An 18,632-nucleotide genomic window follows, 5' to 3' on the forward strand; every position below is an offset into this window, starting at 1 on the left:
GATTTGGCTTTTGGGGTAGACTTTGTAGTCCCGATCGGCTGCCCTGCCTGACATTGCTTAGACCATTGTGTACATGCATTGTACCAGTTCACCAGAGCTCTTTCACCCAGCAGCGAGGAGTTGTTACGCGGTGAGGTCGATAGTCGAGAGGTGTGAGGTGTCAAGATGAATATTTAACATACTTTCGCTTTGACAAAACGAATTGGGTTTCCCCGTCTCGACATTTCTTTTCTGCATTCGGAATCGAACTGGCTTACTGGCTGTGCATGACAGTCCCAGAAAAACTTATACAAGCCTAACTAGAATGAATAAAAAGATCATGTTTATGTTCAGTTCTTTCAACAAGGGACACCGTACGATCGTCACTCCCAGTTTGCCATCAGACCATTTGCGAGATTAAGCTGATGACCAATCTCTGCATATTTACCACTTTTAAGTATTCGAGGCTGACTTGTCATGGTCAGTTCGTTCTGAATGATCACAGCTGAGTATTTTGCGAGCTTTGCTTGAAGGCCAATTTGGAGAACCAATTTAGATCGTCGACCGTAAGATAAGAGTTCATATATTTTGTTTGTTTATAAGGTTTCTGGTGAGGTGAGACTGAATTCCGCAAGGCAAAAATGATTTTCTCGTACGAATCAAGTTGGCAATTATTATTATTATTACTATTATTATTATGATTATTATTATTATTATTTATTTATTTATTTTTGGTCTATCACAGTCATCCTATTCGACTGGGTGGTTTTTATAATGTGGGGTTCTGGGTTGCATCCTGCCTCCTTAGGAGTCCATCACTTTTCTCACTATGTGCGCTGTTTCTAGTAGCACACTTCTCTGCATGAGTCCTGGAGCTACTCCGGCATCTAGTTTTTTCCAGATTCCTTTTCAGGGATCTTGGGATCGTGCCTAGTGTTCCTGTGATTATGGATACAATTTCCACTGGCATATCCAATATCCTTCTTATTTCGATTTTCAGGTCTTGATACCTATCAATTTTCTCTCTTTCTTTCTCATCTACTCTGGTGTCCCAAGGTATTGCGACATCAGTGAGTGATACTTTCTTCTAGATTTTGTCGATCAACGTCACGTCTGGTCTATTGGCACGTATCACCCTATCTGTTCTGAGACCAGAGTCCCAGAGGATCTTTGCCTGATCGTTTTCTATCACTTCCACAGGTCGGTGTTCGTACCACTTATCGCTGCAAGCTAGCTGGTGTTTCTTGCACAGGCTCCAGTGGAGGGCTTTTGCTACTGAAATTATTTATTATTATTATTATTATTGGAAAGAGAAACCCACAAGATTCTTGTGTATAACTTGTTTACTGGTAAATATTTACATATTACTTTGATCTCGAGCACTTTCAGGTCCTAACTGTGACCCTTTTTCAAGAGGTGAGGTAGTCAGGCTGGTTCAAGGCCCAGAAGATTGCCGGGCCTTGAACCAGCCTGACTACCTCACCTCTTGAAAAAGGGTCACAGTTAGGGACCTGGAAATGCTCGAGATCAAAGTAATATGTAGATATTTACCAGTAAACAAGTTATACACAAGAATCTTGTGGATTTCTTTCCATCTTCAGAAGAGAACTGAAAGAAGTTTTTGTTTATTATTATTATTATTATTATTATTATTATTATTATTATTATTATTATTATTATTATTATTATTATTATAATTATTTTTACAGATACTCACACGCTAAACAGAATGATTATATACAAAAAAAAAAAAATTTAGAAAGGAGACAAAGTTAAGTATACCTTAATCTAACCAGACCACTGAGCTGATTAACAGCTCTCCAAAAGCAACCAGTAAGATAACAGTGCAAATACGTAACTAAATCACGTGGCAGAAAACTTAAGGTAATAAATTTTGTTTTAAAATGTTACCCCGGTATTACCTAGACCCCACCCCAACCCAGACCCGTCCCCCACCCCGCCCAGGCCTCTTACAGTTCCCAAGGGAAATGAATGAAAAACTAATGCCGATTTTCTCTGGGTAAAAACTTGTTTGCTTGAAGCGTTTTTAAGTGAAGAAACGTCATAAAAGTCTATAGAAAAAAAATTGTTCCTTTATTTATAGATGCAGTTCTGTTCTACCCGCGCCCCTGAATTATTATTTTAGGAAACAAACGCGGGTGCCTTTCAAGGCGATGTAGATGTACGCAGCGCTTGCAGACATGCTAGCGTAGGTTCATACACGCGAAAGATGTTGACGCACACAGGGATGAGTCAGGGACCCTTATTTTTTACATTTTTACATTTTTTTCTTACTCCATGGCCACTGCTTTTATTGCGACAGTGAGTGTTTTATTATTTTGTCTTTCACAACGCGTTTTTGTCCAGTCTCTTGTGCTTGTTTGGGCCCTAAAGCGTTTAAGTATGGTGTACTCGCGTCGTATTCAATTTACTGCATGAAAGTGTTGCCTTAACAGTCTGGAGAAATGTGCAGCAGTTTCTCTCTTCATTTCTCTTCTTCTTCTCCTTCTTTCTTCATCTACGCTTTCTTATTTCTTATTTCTCTCGCTCTTACCAATTCCCTGACATGGATACTACTGCCAGGGCAATTCTGTCATTGTGCTTCTAAGAAGGAATAAGGTGCTCTATGAAAACGATTGGAAATTGGACCTCCATGTCATAACCAGGAACCTTGCAGATAAATTTCCATTACCAGTCTTATTCGTCAGAACCCACTTAGATGAGTTGTGACAAAGATTCTCTAATTCACGGGGTTGAAAATACATTTCCCGTGAATCTCCAGAAAGGCCACGTGTCATAACTTGAGAAAAAGGGGTGGTGGGGGATGGAAGTCTTGAAACATTTCACTTTTGAGGAATGACTCGAAACACTGACGGTGCACGTTCCTCCCAGGTACATTATAGGCATCTGTGAGACTGACTGCAAGGTTCTCTACTGCTTGTGTTGACTTGACTCTTCTAATAACAAGAGGCGATTCTGACATTGACACACAGGGCAGACTTTTCTGTCCAGAGAGGTGGAATCTGTATTGTTTTATAATCAGGTATGGTGACCAAGAATCCCTCTTTCCTTGTAATTCACTCATTCATTTATTCATGTTTATCATCATCAAAATCATTATTGTCACCATCTTGGTAGTGTGAAAGCAGCAGAACTGACCTATAATAAAAATACTGGTTTCTTTAGAAGTTTTTATATACAAGTTATATAAACAGTACAGGGTTATGTACAAGTACAATTCGCATTAAATCATTTTGAAATAAGGAACATAACTAGATGGAGTGTGTAGTCATGAATACCAATAATGGCCTTCAAATGTTTCTTAACATATTCTTTAAATTTCTTAGCCCTAATTTTACTACGTATTGAATACTGCAGAAAAATGACTTGGCTTAATGACTGTGACAAATTCCCATTAAAATCTCTGTCTGGGAACAAAGCACGGCCCAAGATTGAACGGTTAATGCAGTTCTTTGATTCATACTTTCATTCCAACTCTGTTGATTATGGTAGGGATGAACGAAAATTCGTTAAAAATGTTTAAAACGTTCTTGGGTATAAGTGAAATAATTCACTGCATGGGAAAAATAAAGGATAAAACTTTAGAATGATTTTGAAAAGATTATACTAATTCATTTTCCCTACACAGCTCTTCTACCAGAATAATTTGAAGGATTATGAAATACAAATTAAATTTCTGTCGGAATTTCTAGGTTAGGATTAGAACGCTCCCCGTTGTACATTGTCAAGAAAATGAGTTTATGCTGCGAAATGCATTCTGGCTCCAGAGTATTTCCATTTTATTGTGCTTTGGTGGGACCTGTTATCTTTTAGGGTGCAAGAGGAGAATCCCTGTGTTCGAGATTTCTAGCTCAGTGTTGGAAATTTTTCCATCCCGAATTTAGTTTACTCTGTGATTCATATATATATATATATATATATATATATATATATATATATATATATATATATATATATATATATATATATATATATATATGTATATATATATTGTTTTTGCTTGTGTGTACATATTACTTACAACTAACCGTTGATAATGCAAACTGGAGCCTTTGAAATGCATTTAACACAGATCTATTTAATGGACAGTAGGAACAGAACTCTGGAAAGTGGACCAAATCTAATCACTGGCTAGAAGATTCAGTTGTCCACGGTACGTGGTCAAAATTAATGTTTGACTTTGAGATTTTTCATGAAATTCCAACAATAAGAGTAACGAATAGAAGTTTACGAAGCTAAATAGATAATGTTTATCTGTGGTTAACATGCCCAGTAAGTACAACTTTTCCAGGCTTTATGTAAATGCTCTGATCATTTCGTCGCGTCTGCCATAGTCATGCTTGGAATCTGCTCTTAAGTCATCAATATAAAACCCAGGAAGTATCTCTCTCTCTCTCTCTCTCTCTCTCTCTCTCTCTCTCTCTCTCTCTCTCTCTCTCTCTCTCTCTCCCCTAGAGGAAGAGTATTCGAGGCCTGGGATGTTACATTAATAAAGCCAGTGGAAATTTACCAGGCCATGTCTTGGGAATATTGAGGAAGGACGCCTGAGCACATAAAATGTCCGTTGGGTAACCACGCTGACTCAGCCTCTGGTTAGTTGAGAATAATCCCTCTTTTACAGAACGCAAGAATTTCCGCTTTTCTTTTATCTTGGAGGAATAATAACTTTGTGTTTATGGGTAGGAACCTTTATTACTTAATTCTGAGTTCGTGTCATTGAATTCAAAGAATTAGGGAAGGCGTTCTTGAAGAATCCTTCTGTAGCAGACGCTTTCAGCCGCACTCCCAAACACAGACGAATGCCACAGACTTTGTCATATATTCATAATATATTTTTGAACCACTGAGTTTTCTAATCATTTTTTACACGTTGTTTTTCCGAGCTTGAAATGCTTTCCTGTTTTTAATGATAATTCACTTTTTAATAATATGTCTCATTAGGTTTTAATGATTATAAGGTAAACATCTGTAAGATATGGTGTTTAAGTACTTGTAATAATATTAATACACACACACACACACACACACACACACACACACAAATATTGCAGATTATATATATATATATATATATATATATATATTATATATGTAATAAAGATTAATAACTGAACACGAAAATTATATATAAATATATATATATATATATATATATATATATATATATATATATATATATATATATATATATATATGATATACACACACATGATTTTCAATACATTCTTCTCTTAGTTTTGCATATTGAAAACCTCAGTGAAACATCCTTTAATATGCACGTATATTTAGCCATATATCCAAGTGATCACTTCATTCATAATGAAAGGAAATCTGGAACAAACAGTCTATTGTGTTAGCTTGTTAATTCAAAGAGACGCTATATTTACCACAGTTTCTAAAGCCTGTTTGTAAGCCAACAGAGCGAGAAGCAGTTTGCTACTTAAACTCTTTCCCATTCCCGATGGGTTTTAATAACGGGCTTAATAACAATCCAAAATTTAAAGAGTATAGAAATAAAGTCTGCCCTGCACTTCCTGTTTATGATTGACCCTCTGTCCAAAATTTAAAGTAATATTCAGGAAATTCCACGATTCCACTAGAACATTAGTCTGCCCTGCACTTCCTGTTTATGATTCTGTGATAGCTCTGTCTATCTATCTAACTATCTATCTATATATATATATATATATATATATATATATATATATATATATATATATATATATATATATATATATATATATATATATATATATATATACATATATATCATCGAGTTAGGGAGAAGGAGAATTCCTTCATTTCCTTTCAATGTGCTTTAGTTAGGGTAGATGGGACGTTTCAGGACCACGTTTCAGGACCATGTGTCCCATTTTCAAAGCTATAAATTTGAAAGACCCTAGAATTAGAAATAGACTCAGATTTTAAAAAACGAGAAAAAAGTTTATTCATAACAGTATAAAAAGAAACATACAGAAAGGAACAATGTTTGCCACATATTGCCGAAGGCAAGAGCTTATTGACACTCAGGGTCCGTTAATTGACCCACATCTGACCTGGGGAAGTACGTGGGCTCCAACCTGTGGCCTGGGGAAGTACGTGGGCTCCAACCTGTGGCCTGAGGAAGTACGTGGGCTCCAACCTGTGGGCTGGGCTCCAACCTGTGACCTTGGGAAGTATGTGGGCTCCAACCTGTGACCTGGGGAAGTACGTGGGCTCCAACCTGTGACCCTGGGCTCCAAGTTACCTGCGACCTGGGGAAGTACGTGGGCTCCAAACTGTGACCTGGGGAAGTACGTGGGCTCCAACCTGTGACCTGGGGAAATACGTGGGCTCCAACCTGTGACCTGGGAAGCACGTGGGCTCCAACTTGTGACCTGGGGAAGCACGAGGGCTCCAACCTGTGACCTGGGGGGCTCCAACCTGTGACCTGGGAAGTACGTGGGCTCCAACCTGTGACCTGGGGAAGTACGTGGGCTCCAACCTGTGACCTGGGGAAGTACGTGGGCTCCAACCTGTGACCTGGGGAAGTACGTGGGCTCCAACCTGTGACCTGGGGAAGTACGTGGGCTCCAACCTGTGACCTGGGGAAGTATGTGGGCTCCAACCTGTGGCCTGGGGAAGTACGTGGGCTCCAACCTGTGGCCTGGGAAGTCGTGGGCTCCAACCTGTGACCTGGGAAGTACGTGGGCTCCAACCTGTGACCTGGGGAAACGTGGGTCCAACTGTGACCTGGGGAATCACGTGGGCTCCAACGTGGGCTCCAACCTGTGACCTGGGGAGTACGTGGGCTCCAACCTGTGACCTGGGGAAGTACGTGGGCTCCAACCTGTGACCTGGGGAAGTACGTGGGCTCCAACCTGTGACCAACGTGGGCTGTTACCTGTGACCTGGGGAAGTACGTGGGCTCCAACCTGTGACCTGGGGAAGTACGTGGGCTCCAACCTGTGACCTGGGGAAGTACGTGGGCTCCAACCTGTGACCTGGGGAAGTACGTGGGCTCCAACCTGTGACCTGGGGAAGTACGTGGGGGAAGTACGTGGGCTCCAACCTGTGACCTGGGGGTACGTGGGCTCCAACCTGTGGCCTGGAAGTACATGGGCTCCAACCTGTGACCTGGGGAAGTACATGGGCTCCAACCTGTGACCTGGGGAAGTATGTGGCTCCAACCTGTGACCGTGGGCTCCAACCTGTGACCCTGGGCTCCAAAAGTACGTGGGCTCCAAGTTACCTGTGACCTGTGGGCTCCAACCTGTGACCTGGGGAAGTACATGGGCTCCAACCTGTGACCTGGGGAAGTACGTGGGCTCCAACCTGTGACCTGGGGAAGTACGTGGGCTCCAACCTGTGACCTGGGGAAGTACGTGGGCTCCAACCTGTGACCTGGGGAAGTACGTGGGCTCCAACCTGTGACCTGGGAAGTACGTGGCTCCAACCTGTGACCCTGGGCTCCAACCTGTGACCTGGGGAAGTACGTGGACTCCAACCTGTGACCTGGGGAAGTACATGGGCTCCAACCTGTGACCTGGGGAAGTACGTGGGCTCCGCTCCTAGGTTGTTGAAGGTGAGATTAGACTCTCATCATGGCGAAAGTTATCGAACAGGCGCTAAATTATCAAACCCCGAATTTTCATACATAAGAGACCACGGGAAAAAAATGCAGATATAATATCAATTACAAGGATTTTAAAATAATAGGCAAAGCTCCGAATGACCACCAACTGCCAATACTGTACTAGAATCTCTTTTTATTAAACAACTAGTTCCTTGATTAAATACTCAGTCCACGCCAACGCCTCTGTACCTCTCGTGAGTTTCCGTTGGAACCAAAACGGACCCTGAGTGTCATTCAGCTTTTGCCTCCAGCACTATTTGATATTCATTGTTCCTTTCTGTTATGTTTCTTTTTATACTTTTATGTAAAAATCTTTTTCTCGATTTTAAAATCTGAGTCTATTTCTAATTCTGCTGTCTTTCTAATTCATAGTTTTGAAAATGGGACACATGGTCCTGAAACGTCAGTGTAATAAATCACATTGAAAGGAAATAAACGAATTCTCATTCTTCCCTAACTCGATTATATATATATATATATATATATATATATATATATATATATATATATATATATATATATATATATATATATATATATATATATATATATATATATATATATATATATATATATATATATATATATATATACATATATATATACATATATATATATATATATATATATATATATATATATATATATATATATATATATATATATATATATATATATATATATATATATATATATATAAGTATTCAGTCCTTTGGAAGTGTGTCAGGATATCAGTGAAACCTTTTGTCGTTACATTTCGAGATGAGTTGGCAATGTATGACGGTGTTTTCAATACGAAACGAAATCAAACATTAAAATCACATTCGCCTACAGTTTGCCAAACGCGCACCGCGCGCAATGATACAGAGAACTATGGGAAAACCAACGTGGGAAAATTAGTGTTTCCACATATACCAAATATTTTAACGAAATTCAGACAATTAATCTATTTGATTTCAGATAAACTTTTTTTATTTTTGAGAGAGAGAGAGAGAGAGAGAGAGAGAGAGAGAGAGGAAGAAGTTAAATGTTGTTGTCCTAGTGGCAGAGATTTTAGGACTGCATTGAAAGTTATTTTGTAAAAAAATAAATAAATAAATTTTTCTTAGTGACTATTTTTCCTTCATTTAGAGGAACTTTATGTTAATTAACGTAGTCGACAAGGTATAGTGTATATCTGGTGAGCAGCGAATTAATGTCCAGTCAATGTAAAATGATGTTTCTCGGAAATTGGCATCGACATCATGAAGGAGCCTCTTGCACAAATCAGTAACTGACTTGCTCATTAAGCAGGAGAAATTTGAACCTTCAAAAATCTCTTTCCAGTCATCTGGACCTCGAAATAAATATTGTTCCATGACCTAGAGAAATTTGAACCTTCAAAAATCTCTCTTTCCAGTCATCTGTAACTCTAGATAAAAATAAACATTGTTCCATGACCTTTGGTCAGAGAAGGTCACTGACACGAGTTAACTCATCCGTGGCTCAGAATATGACATTTAATATTAACATTGAATGTCACTGATGGTTTCGACGATGTATTGACCAGCGTCTGTCACAGGTACAGCGGCTTTCTGTGAATCATTAACGATCTGTATTATAATTCAGAACAGTATTCCATCTCATGTCGGGAAATTAATTCATTAAAATATATAATAGGACAATAACGAGGTAGATCGGGAATTACCTGAGGTTCATAATAGCTCCAGGCTATCTTAATGAATATCTTTATCATTATCGGGACTCTCTCTCTCTCTCTCTCTCTCTCTCTCTCTCTCTCTCTCTCTCTCTCTCTCTCTCTCTCTCTCTCTCTCTCTCTCTTTTCTTTTCATTTGTAAAAGTGAATATCCTTAGGACTTAAAATGGCGTATCAAGAGGCGGCCTTCTAAGTTATCATAATTAATTTCTTTATCATTATTAGGACCTCTCTCTCTCTCTCTCTCTCTCTCTCTCTCTCTCTCTCTTCTTTTCATTTGTAAAAAGGAATATCATCAAAATGGCGTATCAAGAGAGCCTTCTAATTTTAAAGCCCTTATGTAAATTAACAATTGGATATCACAGTCGCAATCATCGCTCTCTCTCTCTCTCTCTCTCTCTCTCTCTCTCTCTCTCTCTCTCTCTCTCTCTCTCTCTCTCTCTACTCACCTGGCTTTTCCACGGAGTAATTTATGCCTCACTAAAACTGAGCATTGACTATTATGAAAGGGAAAATAGTCCACAACTTTTGGTAATGATTTCATTTTATATGTATCGTCACCCGAGTGACTTCCACCGAATGAAACACCCGCACGAATTGCCCTTTTAGGAAGATACATAGTTTATGAAAGGCTGTATTTTTGGGACATTATTTTAATTTTGTTTCACGTCCCGCGAGTTTTTTTTTTTTATTGCATCGTATTTCTCGCGCAGCGTTTGCTATTGTTTTCGGGAAAAACATTTTTTCCAGCCTGCTATAACTAGATGCTACAGTATGAACTCTTGTTAGTTTTCTGTTAAGGAAAACTATTGTGCCGGCTTTGTCTGTCCGTCCGCACTTTATTCTGGCCGCAATTTTTTTTTTTGTCCGCCTTCAGAACTTAAAAACTACTGAGGCTAGAGGGCTGCAAATTAGTATGTTGATCATCCACCCTCCAATCACCAGACATACCAAATTGCAGCCCTCTAGCCTCAGTAGTTTTTATTTTATTTAATGTTAGATTTAGCCATAATCGTGCTTCTGGCAACGATATAGGATAGGCCACCACCGGGCCGTGGTTCAAGTTTCTTGAACCGCAGCTCATACAGCATTAGGCCTATACCGAGACCACCGAAATATAGATCTATTTTCGGTGGCCTTGATTATATGCTGTACAGAAAACTCGATTGCGCCGAAGAAACTTCGGCGCATTTTTTACTTTTTTGTATTGATCTTGTTTTTATTATATGTTGTGGGATTTCCTTAAAAAGATGGACATCAAGTTTTAATCTCACGCTCACTAAAAAAATATCAGGCTTTAATCCTTTATATATTATACGTGACTGCCTACAGTTTCAGTGCTGAGGTGATTCCAGACTGTTTATCAACCTAGTTTTTTACTTATGTTCCAGCTAATTTCTCTGTTAAACTTGCTCATTTTAGCCCAACCGGCTCGAGAGTTAATTAGCTAAAAGTTTGATTTCGTGACATACACGTGGGTGTGTGTATATTAGGCCTTTCGAATGCCTGTCCTTTACTAATTAGTTACCATACATATATGTTATATTTATTTGTATGTTTAATATACTTTTTTATTTTAAATGTTCATTTTGCAAAATTTTTTGGCGTTTACCAAAAGGGGAATATATTCAGATGTTGTACTTTTATAAACATACGTAATCAGCTTATTCATTCCGAGGTCATTTTTGTTGGTCAATCTCTTCTCCTGTATAATCCTTTAATTGACTCTTCCCTGCATCCGACCTGTTGGGCCTAATCTTTTGTAAAACCTCTCAAATATTTACCCTTGTTTTGGTAGGTCCACTAATTCTTCAACTGTGTTGGATTCCAGGTACATATTTGCCTTTATAATCCCCATCAGTCAATTATTGGAGCTTTCTTGTAAACTTATTTTTATATTTCTTATCAGTCTGCTAAGTAAAGGACAGTAAGTCGAAAGGCCCAGCAGCCACTCCATGTCTCACTTATCTCTTCGTAGCAATTGTCTTTATTTATACATTCACAATGTTCCATAGATTCGTGATTATATATATATATATATATATATATATATATATATATATATATATATATATATATATATATATATATATATATATATATATATATATATATATATATGTATGTATATATATATATATATATATATATATATATATATATATATATATATATATATATATATATATATATATATATATATATATATATATATATATATACACTATATATATATATATATATATATATACATATACATATATATATATATATATATATATATATATATATATATATATATATATATATATATATATATAAATTCCACGTCAGAAGGTGAGTTAAGACCGGGACTTTGAACTAGTGCTTTCGTAGTTTATTCTACATTTTTAAGTTCACAATTCTGACGTGGATTTAGTGATATTCTCAAGCACACGTTCCTTCATGCTGCATTGGATATATATATATAATTATATAATTTTATATATACTGTATATTGTTATGTTCCGAGTCCGGTTGGAAGAGTTAAATTGAAATTTGAATGAATTTCTGCCTTAGGGGCCAACACCCAGATCTCAGAACATATAAGCAATAAATGTAATAAATAGTATGACTTACCTTGAAATTACATCCATTCAAAGAACATGGGAAGGTCGCCTTTCAAACCTGTAGGCTAGATTAAATTAATTTATTTGCAGATTTGCAACTAGGAATTAATATGGACAGGCTGGTACTTCAGCAGTCAAGGCACATGCAATGTGTCAATAAAAGTATAAATACAGTTATCAAATAAATGAATCTGAGAAGGCTACAGCCCTACAACGAGTTTGACATGAATCTTATAAAATACTTAAGACTGACTGAGAAAATTATTTCACATTAGCACAACGTTAACGCTTGAGGGCCTAACACGTGGCCCTTGTAGACTGTCGATTTTAGAATTGTCTTACTGTGGCAAGATGGAATTGAGTCTTCTAAGGCAATTGTTTCACAAGGGCAGGGGCAGAACACAGAGAGCCAGACAACAGGATTCTGGAAAAGAATTCCAGGTCAGCATTCATTTACGCAAAAACTTTCTCTCACATGAAATTAATTAATCACGATGGAGGGAATTATTAATTAGATTTAATTAGCACATGGTAACATTATGGTGGGAATGCTCTGATTATTATCACAGAACAAACTTAATTTAGATTGGAACAAGTCATGAGGGAAAATGTGCATGGTAGGATGTGGGAAACAAAGGGACGTTGTTTAGAAGAATGAAAATTAGGAAATGCTGAAAATTGAGAAATTCAGGAATAGGAAAAGAACACTGGCATTACTTGCGACTTCAGGACGTACCTTATTGCATCTGTGCATGGAGCTCGCTTGCAGAAGTTCCGACACGTGGCCAGTTGGGGTGGATAAAAAGCACCAGAGCTAGTGCTGTCAAGAGTGAAGCAACCTGCACTTCGGTGTCAGGGAATGGAGTGAGCGCAAGTCAGGTCATGGTGTCATCCCCTTGATTCTTGTGGTGAGCACAGGACAGCGGTACATCTCAAATAAGCAAATAATAGCCAGCACAAAGGTCATAGGGAAATAGGTCTTATATTTAAGACTAACTAAGGGTCAACCTAGCAGCCCATTTACTATCATGACCTGTCCTTGTGCCCTAATGACATTCTGTCCCCCAGTATCGTACGATATTGGGATTAGGACGCCTACGTTCTGTCACCCCTAGTGAGGGTCTCTTCCTGCCGCTTTGAAATTTGACTTCCTAGCTAATGGGCTGGAGAGATGAATATCTAAATATGTTAGAATATGTATATAATTATATAATTTACACACACACATTATATATATATATATATATATATATATATATATATATATATATATATATATATATATATAAAGTATATATCTATACATAGTATACATACTATATATATATATATATATGCATGTATGTATATATATATATTTATATATGTATATACAGATTTATATACACACATATACATATATATGTCTGTTCTATTTATGTGTGCATGATTTTATATGATACAAAACACAAAAAAATATATATTCTGTTCTATTTTAAAGAGTTTGTGTGAAAAAATATAGATAGAGTTTATATATATATATATATATATATATATATATATATATATATATATATATATATATATATACATATATACATATACACACACACTTGTGAATACACCTTTATCAAGTTAAATGAACTTTAGACAGCCATTTGCTTAAAAGTTCCCCGTCACCTTCTGACTGACATCCTGATCATAGTCTGCTGCATAAAAGCGACTCTGTCACAAGTTCCTCCACAGAGCTGATTTTGAGATGAAACCATTTCTTTTCTGGGAGCTGATGATGACCGATACCTACCTCGCCAGTGATGTTAGAAATTGGAGGCTCCAGTTGTTTTTTTGTTTCAGTTTTCTGTAAAAAAAAAACTATTGTGCCCGCTTTTTCTGTCCGCCCTCAATCTTAAAAGCTACTGAGGCTAGAGGGCTGCAAATTGGTATGTTGATCATCCACCCTCCAGTCATCAAACATACCACATTGCAGCCCTCTAGCCTCCTCAGTAGTTTTTGTTTTATTTAAGGTTAAAGTTAGCCATAATCGTGCATCTGTCAACGATATAGGATAGGCCACCACCGGGCCGTGGTTAAAGTTTCTTGGTCGCGGCTTATACAGCATTATACCGGGACCACCAAAAGATAGATCTGTTTCGGTGGCCCTAATTGTACGCTGTAGGGGCTGTGCAGAAAACACGATTGCGCCGAAGAAACTTCGGCGCATTTTTACTTGTTTCGTGATGAATTTAATGTCGTAGTTCCTTCTTAATTCTTTTAAACTTCAGGTTATCTTTTGATTTTGTTTTATCGCTTAATTACTTCTTTTCCCAAATTGCTGTCGTTTTTTATAAGGCTCTTCTTGACTCTTTCGAGGTTTTCCCCTTTTATTCATTATTTCAGACATCGTGTTTTCTTCCCTTGTCTCTTAATTTCCAGTTTATTTTTTTCTTTTCGTCCTGAAATATCCAGATCAATATTTTGCTTTCCCAGTATGTTATCATTCCAGCCATTTCTCTTCGCGTTCGCCACCACCCATGTCAATCTCTTCGCTCAAAACGGCAATCCTGGAACTCCTTCTTCTTCTTCTTCTTCTTTTCTTTTCTTCTTCTTCTTCTTCTTCTTCTTCTTCTTCTTCTCAAAGAAGTCAGAGACTATTATTCCTCTCCATTCAGAGCGCTCTTCATTCGCCATTGTCATTTTGCAGGTCAGGGATGCTTAGCCCTCCGGTCCGTCTTCAGAAGACGCTCTCTGGGCCTTCGTCACCCTCTTCAGAGTCCTCTCGTCCTCCGAGAACTCTTCTCCTGCTGGAGGTGTGGCCTGGGAGTCGGCTGGGGTGTGGGGGGGGGAGTTGAGTGGACGGTCCTTCATTTTTCCATGAATGAGAGTTGGTTGAAATTGGTCGACTCAGTCGGATGTTTAGACTCAGCGGATTCGTTCTTCTGGTTCTGATTTATGAATAATAGAATATTTATTTCATTATTAAAGAACTTTCCTATGCTGGCTTGTATACGTGCATACACACATACATACATACATATTCAGTATATATATATATATATATATATATATATATATATATATATATATATATATATATATATATATATATATATATATATATATATATATATATATATATATATATATATATATATATATACATACACACACACACATACGCAACATTAAGCTACAAATGTCGTTTTTAATATCCAATATATATAGTATATGTTTATATATATATATATATATATATATATATATATATATATATATATATATATATATATATATATATATATATTTATATAGATATATAATATATATACACACATACACACACATATACTTTAATAATAATTGCTTTAATAATAATTGCTTTCCACACAAAACATTCTATAGAATTCTTTCCAGACTACTGAACAAATCATTCAGCCTTACAGTAAACTTTAATGTCCCTAAACTCCCTGTATACGCCGTTTTCCCATTTTCACATGATGATAGTTTTAGAAGGGATTTCATTAGGATCGTTCAGAGGTACTTTGGGGCCATTGACATCAAACTCATGAAAAATCCAAAGACAATCGGCTCACTCTTCGGGTTTAAAGATCGGCTCTGCCCTTTGATGTCGTCTGGTGTTGTTTATGAATATACATTTGTCCCAGATGTAGTCTGGGAACATATGTTGGATCCACCAGGCGGCTTCTCAGGTCAGGGCCGACTCTCTAGAACTGGATGAACTGGATCCAGTCCAGAGCTATCCTCCATAAGAAATCTGCCACAAAGTGCAAAACACAGATAAATTATGATGATTTCAAAGTTATTGGCCAGGCACAGAACCAACAGAAACTGCAGATACTTGAGTCTTTAAATATTAAACTACGGGTTCCCTCATTAAACACGCAAGCTACCTCAATTCCATTGTTTTTTATATAGGTCATTACTATTTTGGTTTTTCTGTATATATTTTCTTTTACTGTTAGTGTGGTTCTATCGTTTGCATTATAGGTAGCGTCCTCTCCTTTTTTTATAAGTATATTACTGTCTTTGTTTGGTTATATTATTGGAAGAGGAAAAAGAATTTTCTTAAAATTAGACAATTTTTTATTCTTCTTTTATTTATTTGGAGAGGTTTTATTTTGCTATTTTTAATATATATGCAACGTGATTTTAATATGTATTTAAGTGTGCTCTTGTGTATGTAATTTTGAACAGCCTTGATAGATTTTTAGTGACTAATGTTTTAATAATTCAGTTTTAGCCGTTCATACTTTTATTAATTTATTTCATTTTCCATATATGATGTGATTATGAATATAGGAAGCAATATGAATCTCATATTCCTGCCCTTGACTACAATGTATATACATATGTGATATATATATATATATATATATATATATATATATATATATATATATATATATATATATATATACATGCATACATACGTAGAATACTTTAAGAAATTCCTCGGTTCAGAGCATGAAAATCAAAATAAGTTTAGAAGCAAGTCACTGACGCAAAATAAAGCAAAAAAAAAAAAAAAAAAAAAAAAAATTCGAGGAAAGAAGAAGGACCTAAAATATCAACAGGACGAAAAGGAATATGAATCTGACGTACAAAAGTCTTAACAGAATCACAGTTCTTTCCCGAGACGAAACCTTCAGCAATTGAGAGAGTTCTCAGCTCTGGACTGCAAGAAATCTCCTGGAAGACAGTAGTCCCTTTTTTAAGCCTGAATTTGAAGCCTTTTGATAGCCTTAGATTTATGGGACATTTTCTGAACAGCTTAACTTGATTGAAAGACTGTTGTGGAATAAACAGTCAATTGGAATTATCAATAAGGTTTATATTATTATTATTATTATTATTTTTATTTTCAGACCCGATGATCGACGTGTGGGTGGTGTCTGGGAGGGCCAGCCTACCCTGTCTGCCAAAACCGAAATTGAAAGACGACCAGCCAGTGCTGGTCCTTTGGTATCGTCGATTTAGCAGTTCTCTGCCCATATACAGGTGAGAGAGAGAGAGACAGACAGACAGACAGAGATATAAATATAATACCACAGTACAGTTCTGGGAAAGCAAGGGTTTACTTGAACAAGTTATCCACTTTTCATCAACCTATTTTTGCCCATTCTCTCCACATGAACAAACCATTTCAAGCCACTAGCCCTGACCTTTTAAAACCTCTGCGTTCTTTTTATGGTTGACCTCCTTTCCCATCATAATTATCCTTAATCTCTTATCATTATTCTCAATATCTCCTCTACTCCTTCATTTATGTATGTATGTATGTATGTAAATCCAGGCCTTCTCCAAATCTCACTATTAGGCATAGCCACAAGCATCGTATTTCCCCCGTAAGGGGCAGTGCCGTCAGTGGACTTCATGCGGTGCACTGTACGCGTTACTTAAGGTTCTTCACAGCGTGCCTTCGGCCCCCTAGCTGCAACCCCTTTCGTTCCTTTTACTGTACCTCCGTTCATATTCTTTTCCTTCCATCTTACTTTCCAACTGCTTCCAGTTTCCCTCCTGTTGCACCTTTCGATTTCCGTTTCAGCTCTGAATGACCTCATAGGTCCCGACGCTTGGCCAGTTCAAGTATCGCCTTTCATTCGCGTTTGTAGCTAATTGTTCCTTGCCCTAGGCTTGCTAAATTAGACCTTAACTCATAAATTCAGCGTCACTGATGTTGAAGACTGTGCAGAGGAGAGTAGTCAGCCCCTACGTAATTAGACCTCGATTAATTACTCATTCATGTCTGCTGTAATTTCCATTAATTAATCGTTCTGAAGTGGTGTTTGATGCTAGACGGCAGCTCATTAGAGAGAGAGAGAGAGAGAGAGAGAGAGAGAGAGAGAGAGAGAAAGTGTCCTTAGTTTGAAATATTTACATAATATGAAAACAAGATTGATACTCACTTCATTCATTTTATTGAGAGGCAAATCATTGAAATGTAATTAAAGTTGATGACTGAGGTTACAGAGGACAGTACCTTGTAATATAAACGCTTATAAGAATTATAAAGGAACAAAGAAAATCAAAACCAACTCTCTGTTGAATTACCAACATCAATGATTAAACATTATGAAAGAACAACTGTAAATTAGACTGTCAGAACTTTTACCCAAACGAAAGTATTTCATGTTGAAAAGAACTGTGGAATCACACTGAGGATATGTTGTGTATAAAAAGCCGAAAGATATTAAAAAATTAATCCTTTGAGTAAGGGAATTTCTACAAATTCAGTAATCGTTTTTGTATAACTAAATAAACTGCTAACGTGACAACAGCTTTGGCTGAAGTGGAAAAATGTTGGCTAAGTTCGGTATAAACTGCAATTGTGCCGGTAGAGTATAAGCGAAATTTCTTTTACAAACGCTTTCTGAACGCCTGTTTACTAACGTGTATGTTGCAAACGCAAATCAAAGGTAAACAAAATGTTGAAATATTTGACTTCAAGTGGCATATTATGATGACGTTTTCTCGCTTCATGTTAATTTAGTATTAAGACCAAAATAAACGCAGTTCTTCGGTCCGGCTTACGTTAATTGTATTATATGGGACTTTCATTCAATTAATGTTGTCATCAAAGCATTCGGGATTGAAATGCAATTATCTCTCTCTCTCTCTCTCTCTCTCTCTCTCTCTCTCTCTCTCATCCACGTACGCACACTTGAAAAAAAATATATTTTCTGTGATTTGACCAGGTAAAACTCATCAAAGCTTT

The 18,632-nt window shown here is 37.0% G+C and overlaps 1 protein-coding gene across 1 annotated transcript in view; it reads left to right on the forward strand.

Annotated features, from left to right (window-relative positions):
- LOC136845688 (protein turtle-like) overlaps window positions 1–18,632 on the forward strand; it is a 47,383-nt gene that overhangs the window by 6,655 nt on the left and 22,096 nt on the right. Inside the window, 1 exon segment of the mRNA XM_067115840.1 lies at window positions 16,783–16,915. Within this exon segment, the coding sequence (XP_066971941.1) occupies window positions 16,783–16,915 (133 nt within the window).

This window comes from Macrobrachium rosenbergii, chromosome 14 (genome assembly GCF_040412425.1).
Source record: "Macrobrachium rosenbergii isolate ZJJX-2024 chromosome 14, ASM4041242v1, whole genome shotgun sequence".
In the NCBI taxonomy this organism is placed as follows: Eukaryota; Metazoa; Arthropoda; class Malacostraca; order Decapoda; family Palaemonidae; genus Macrobrachium; species Macrobrachium rosenbergii.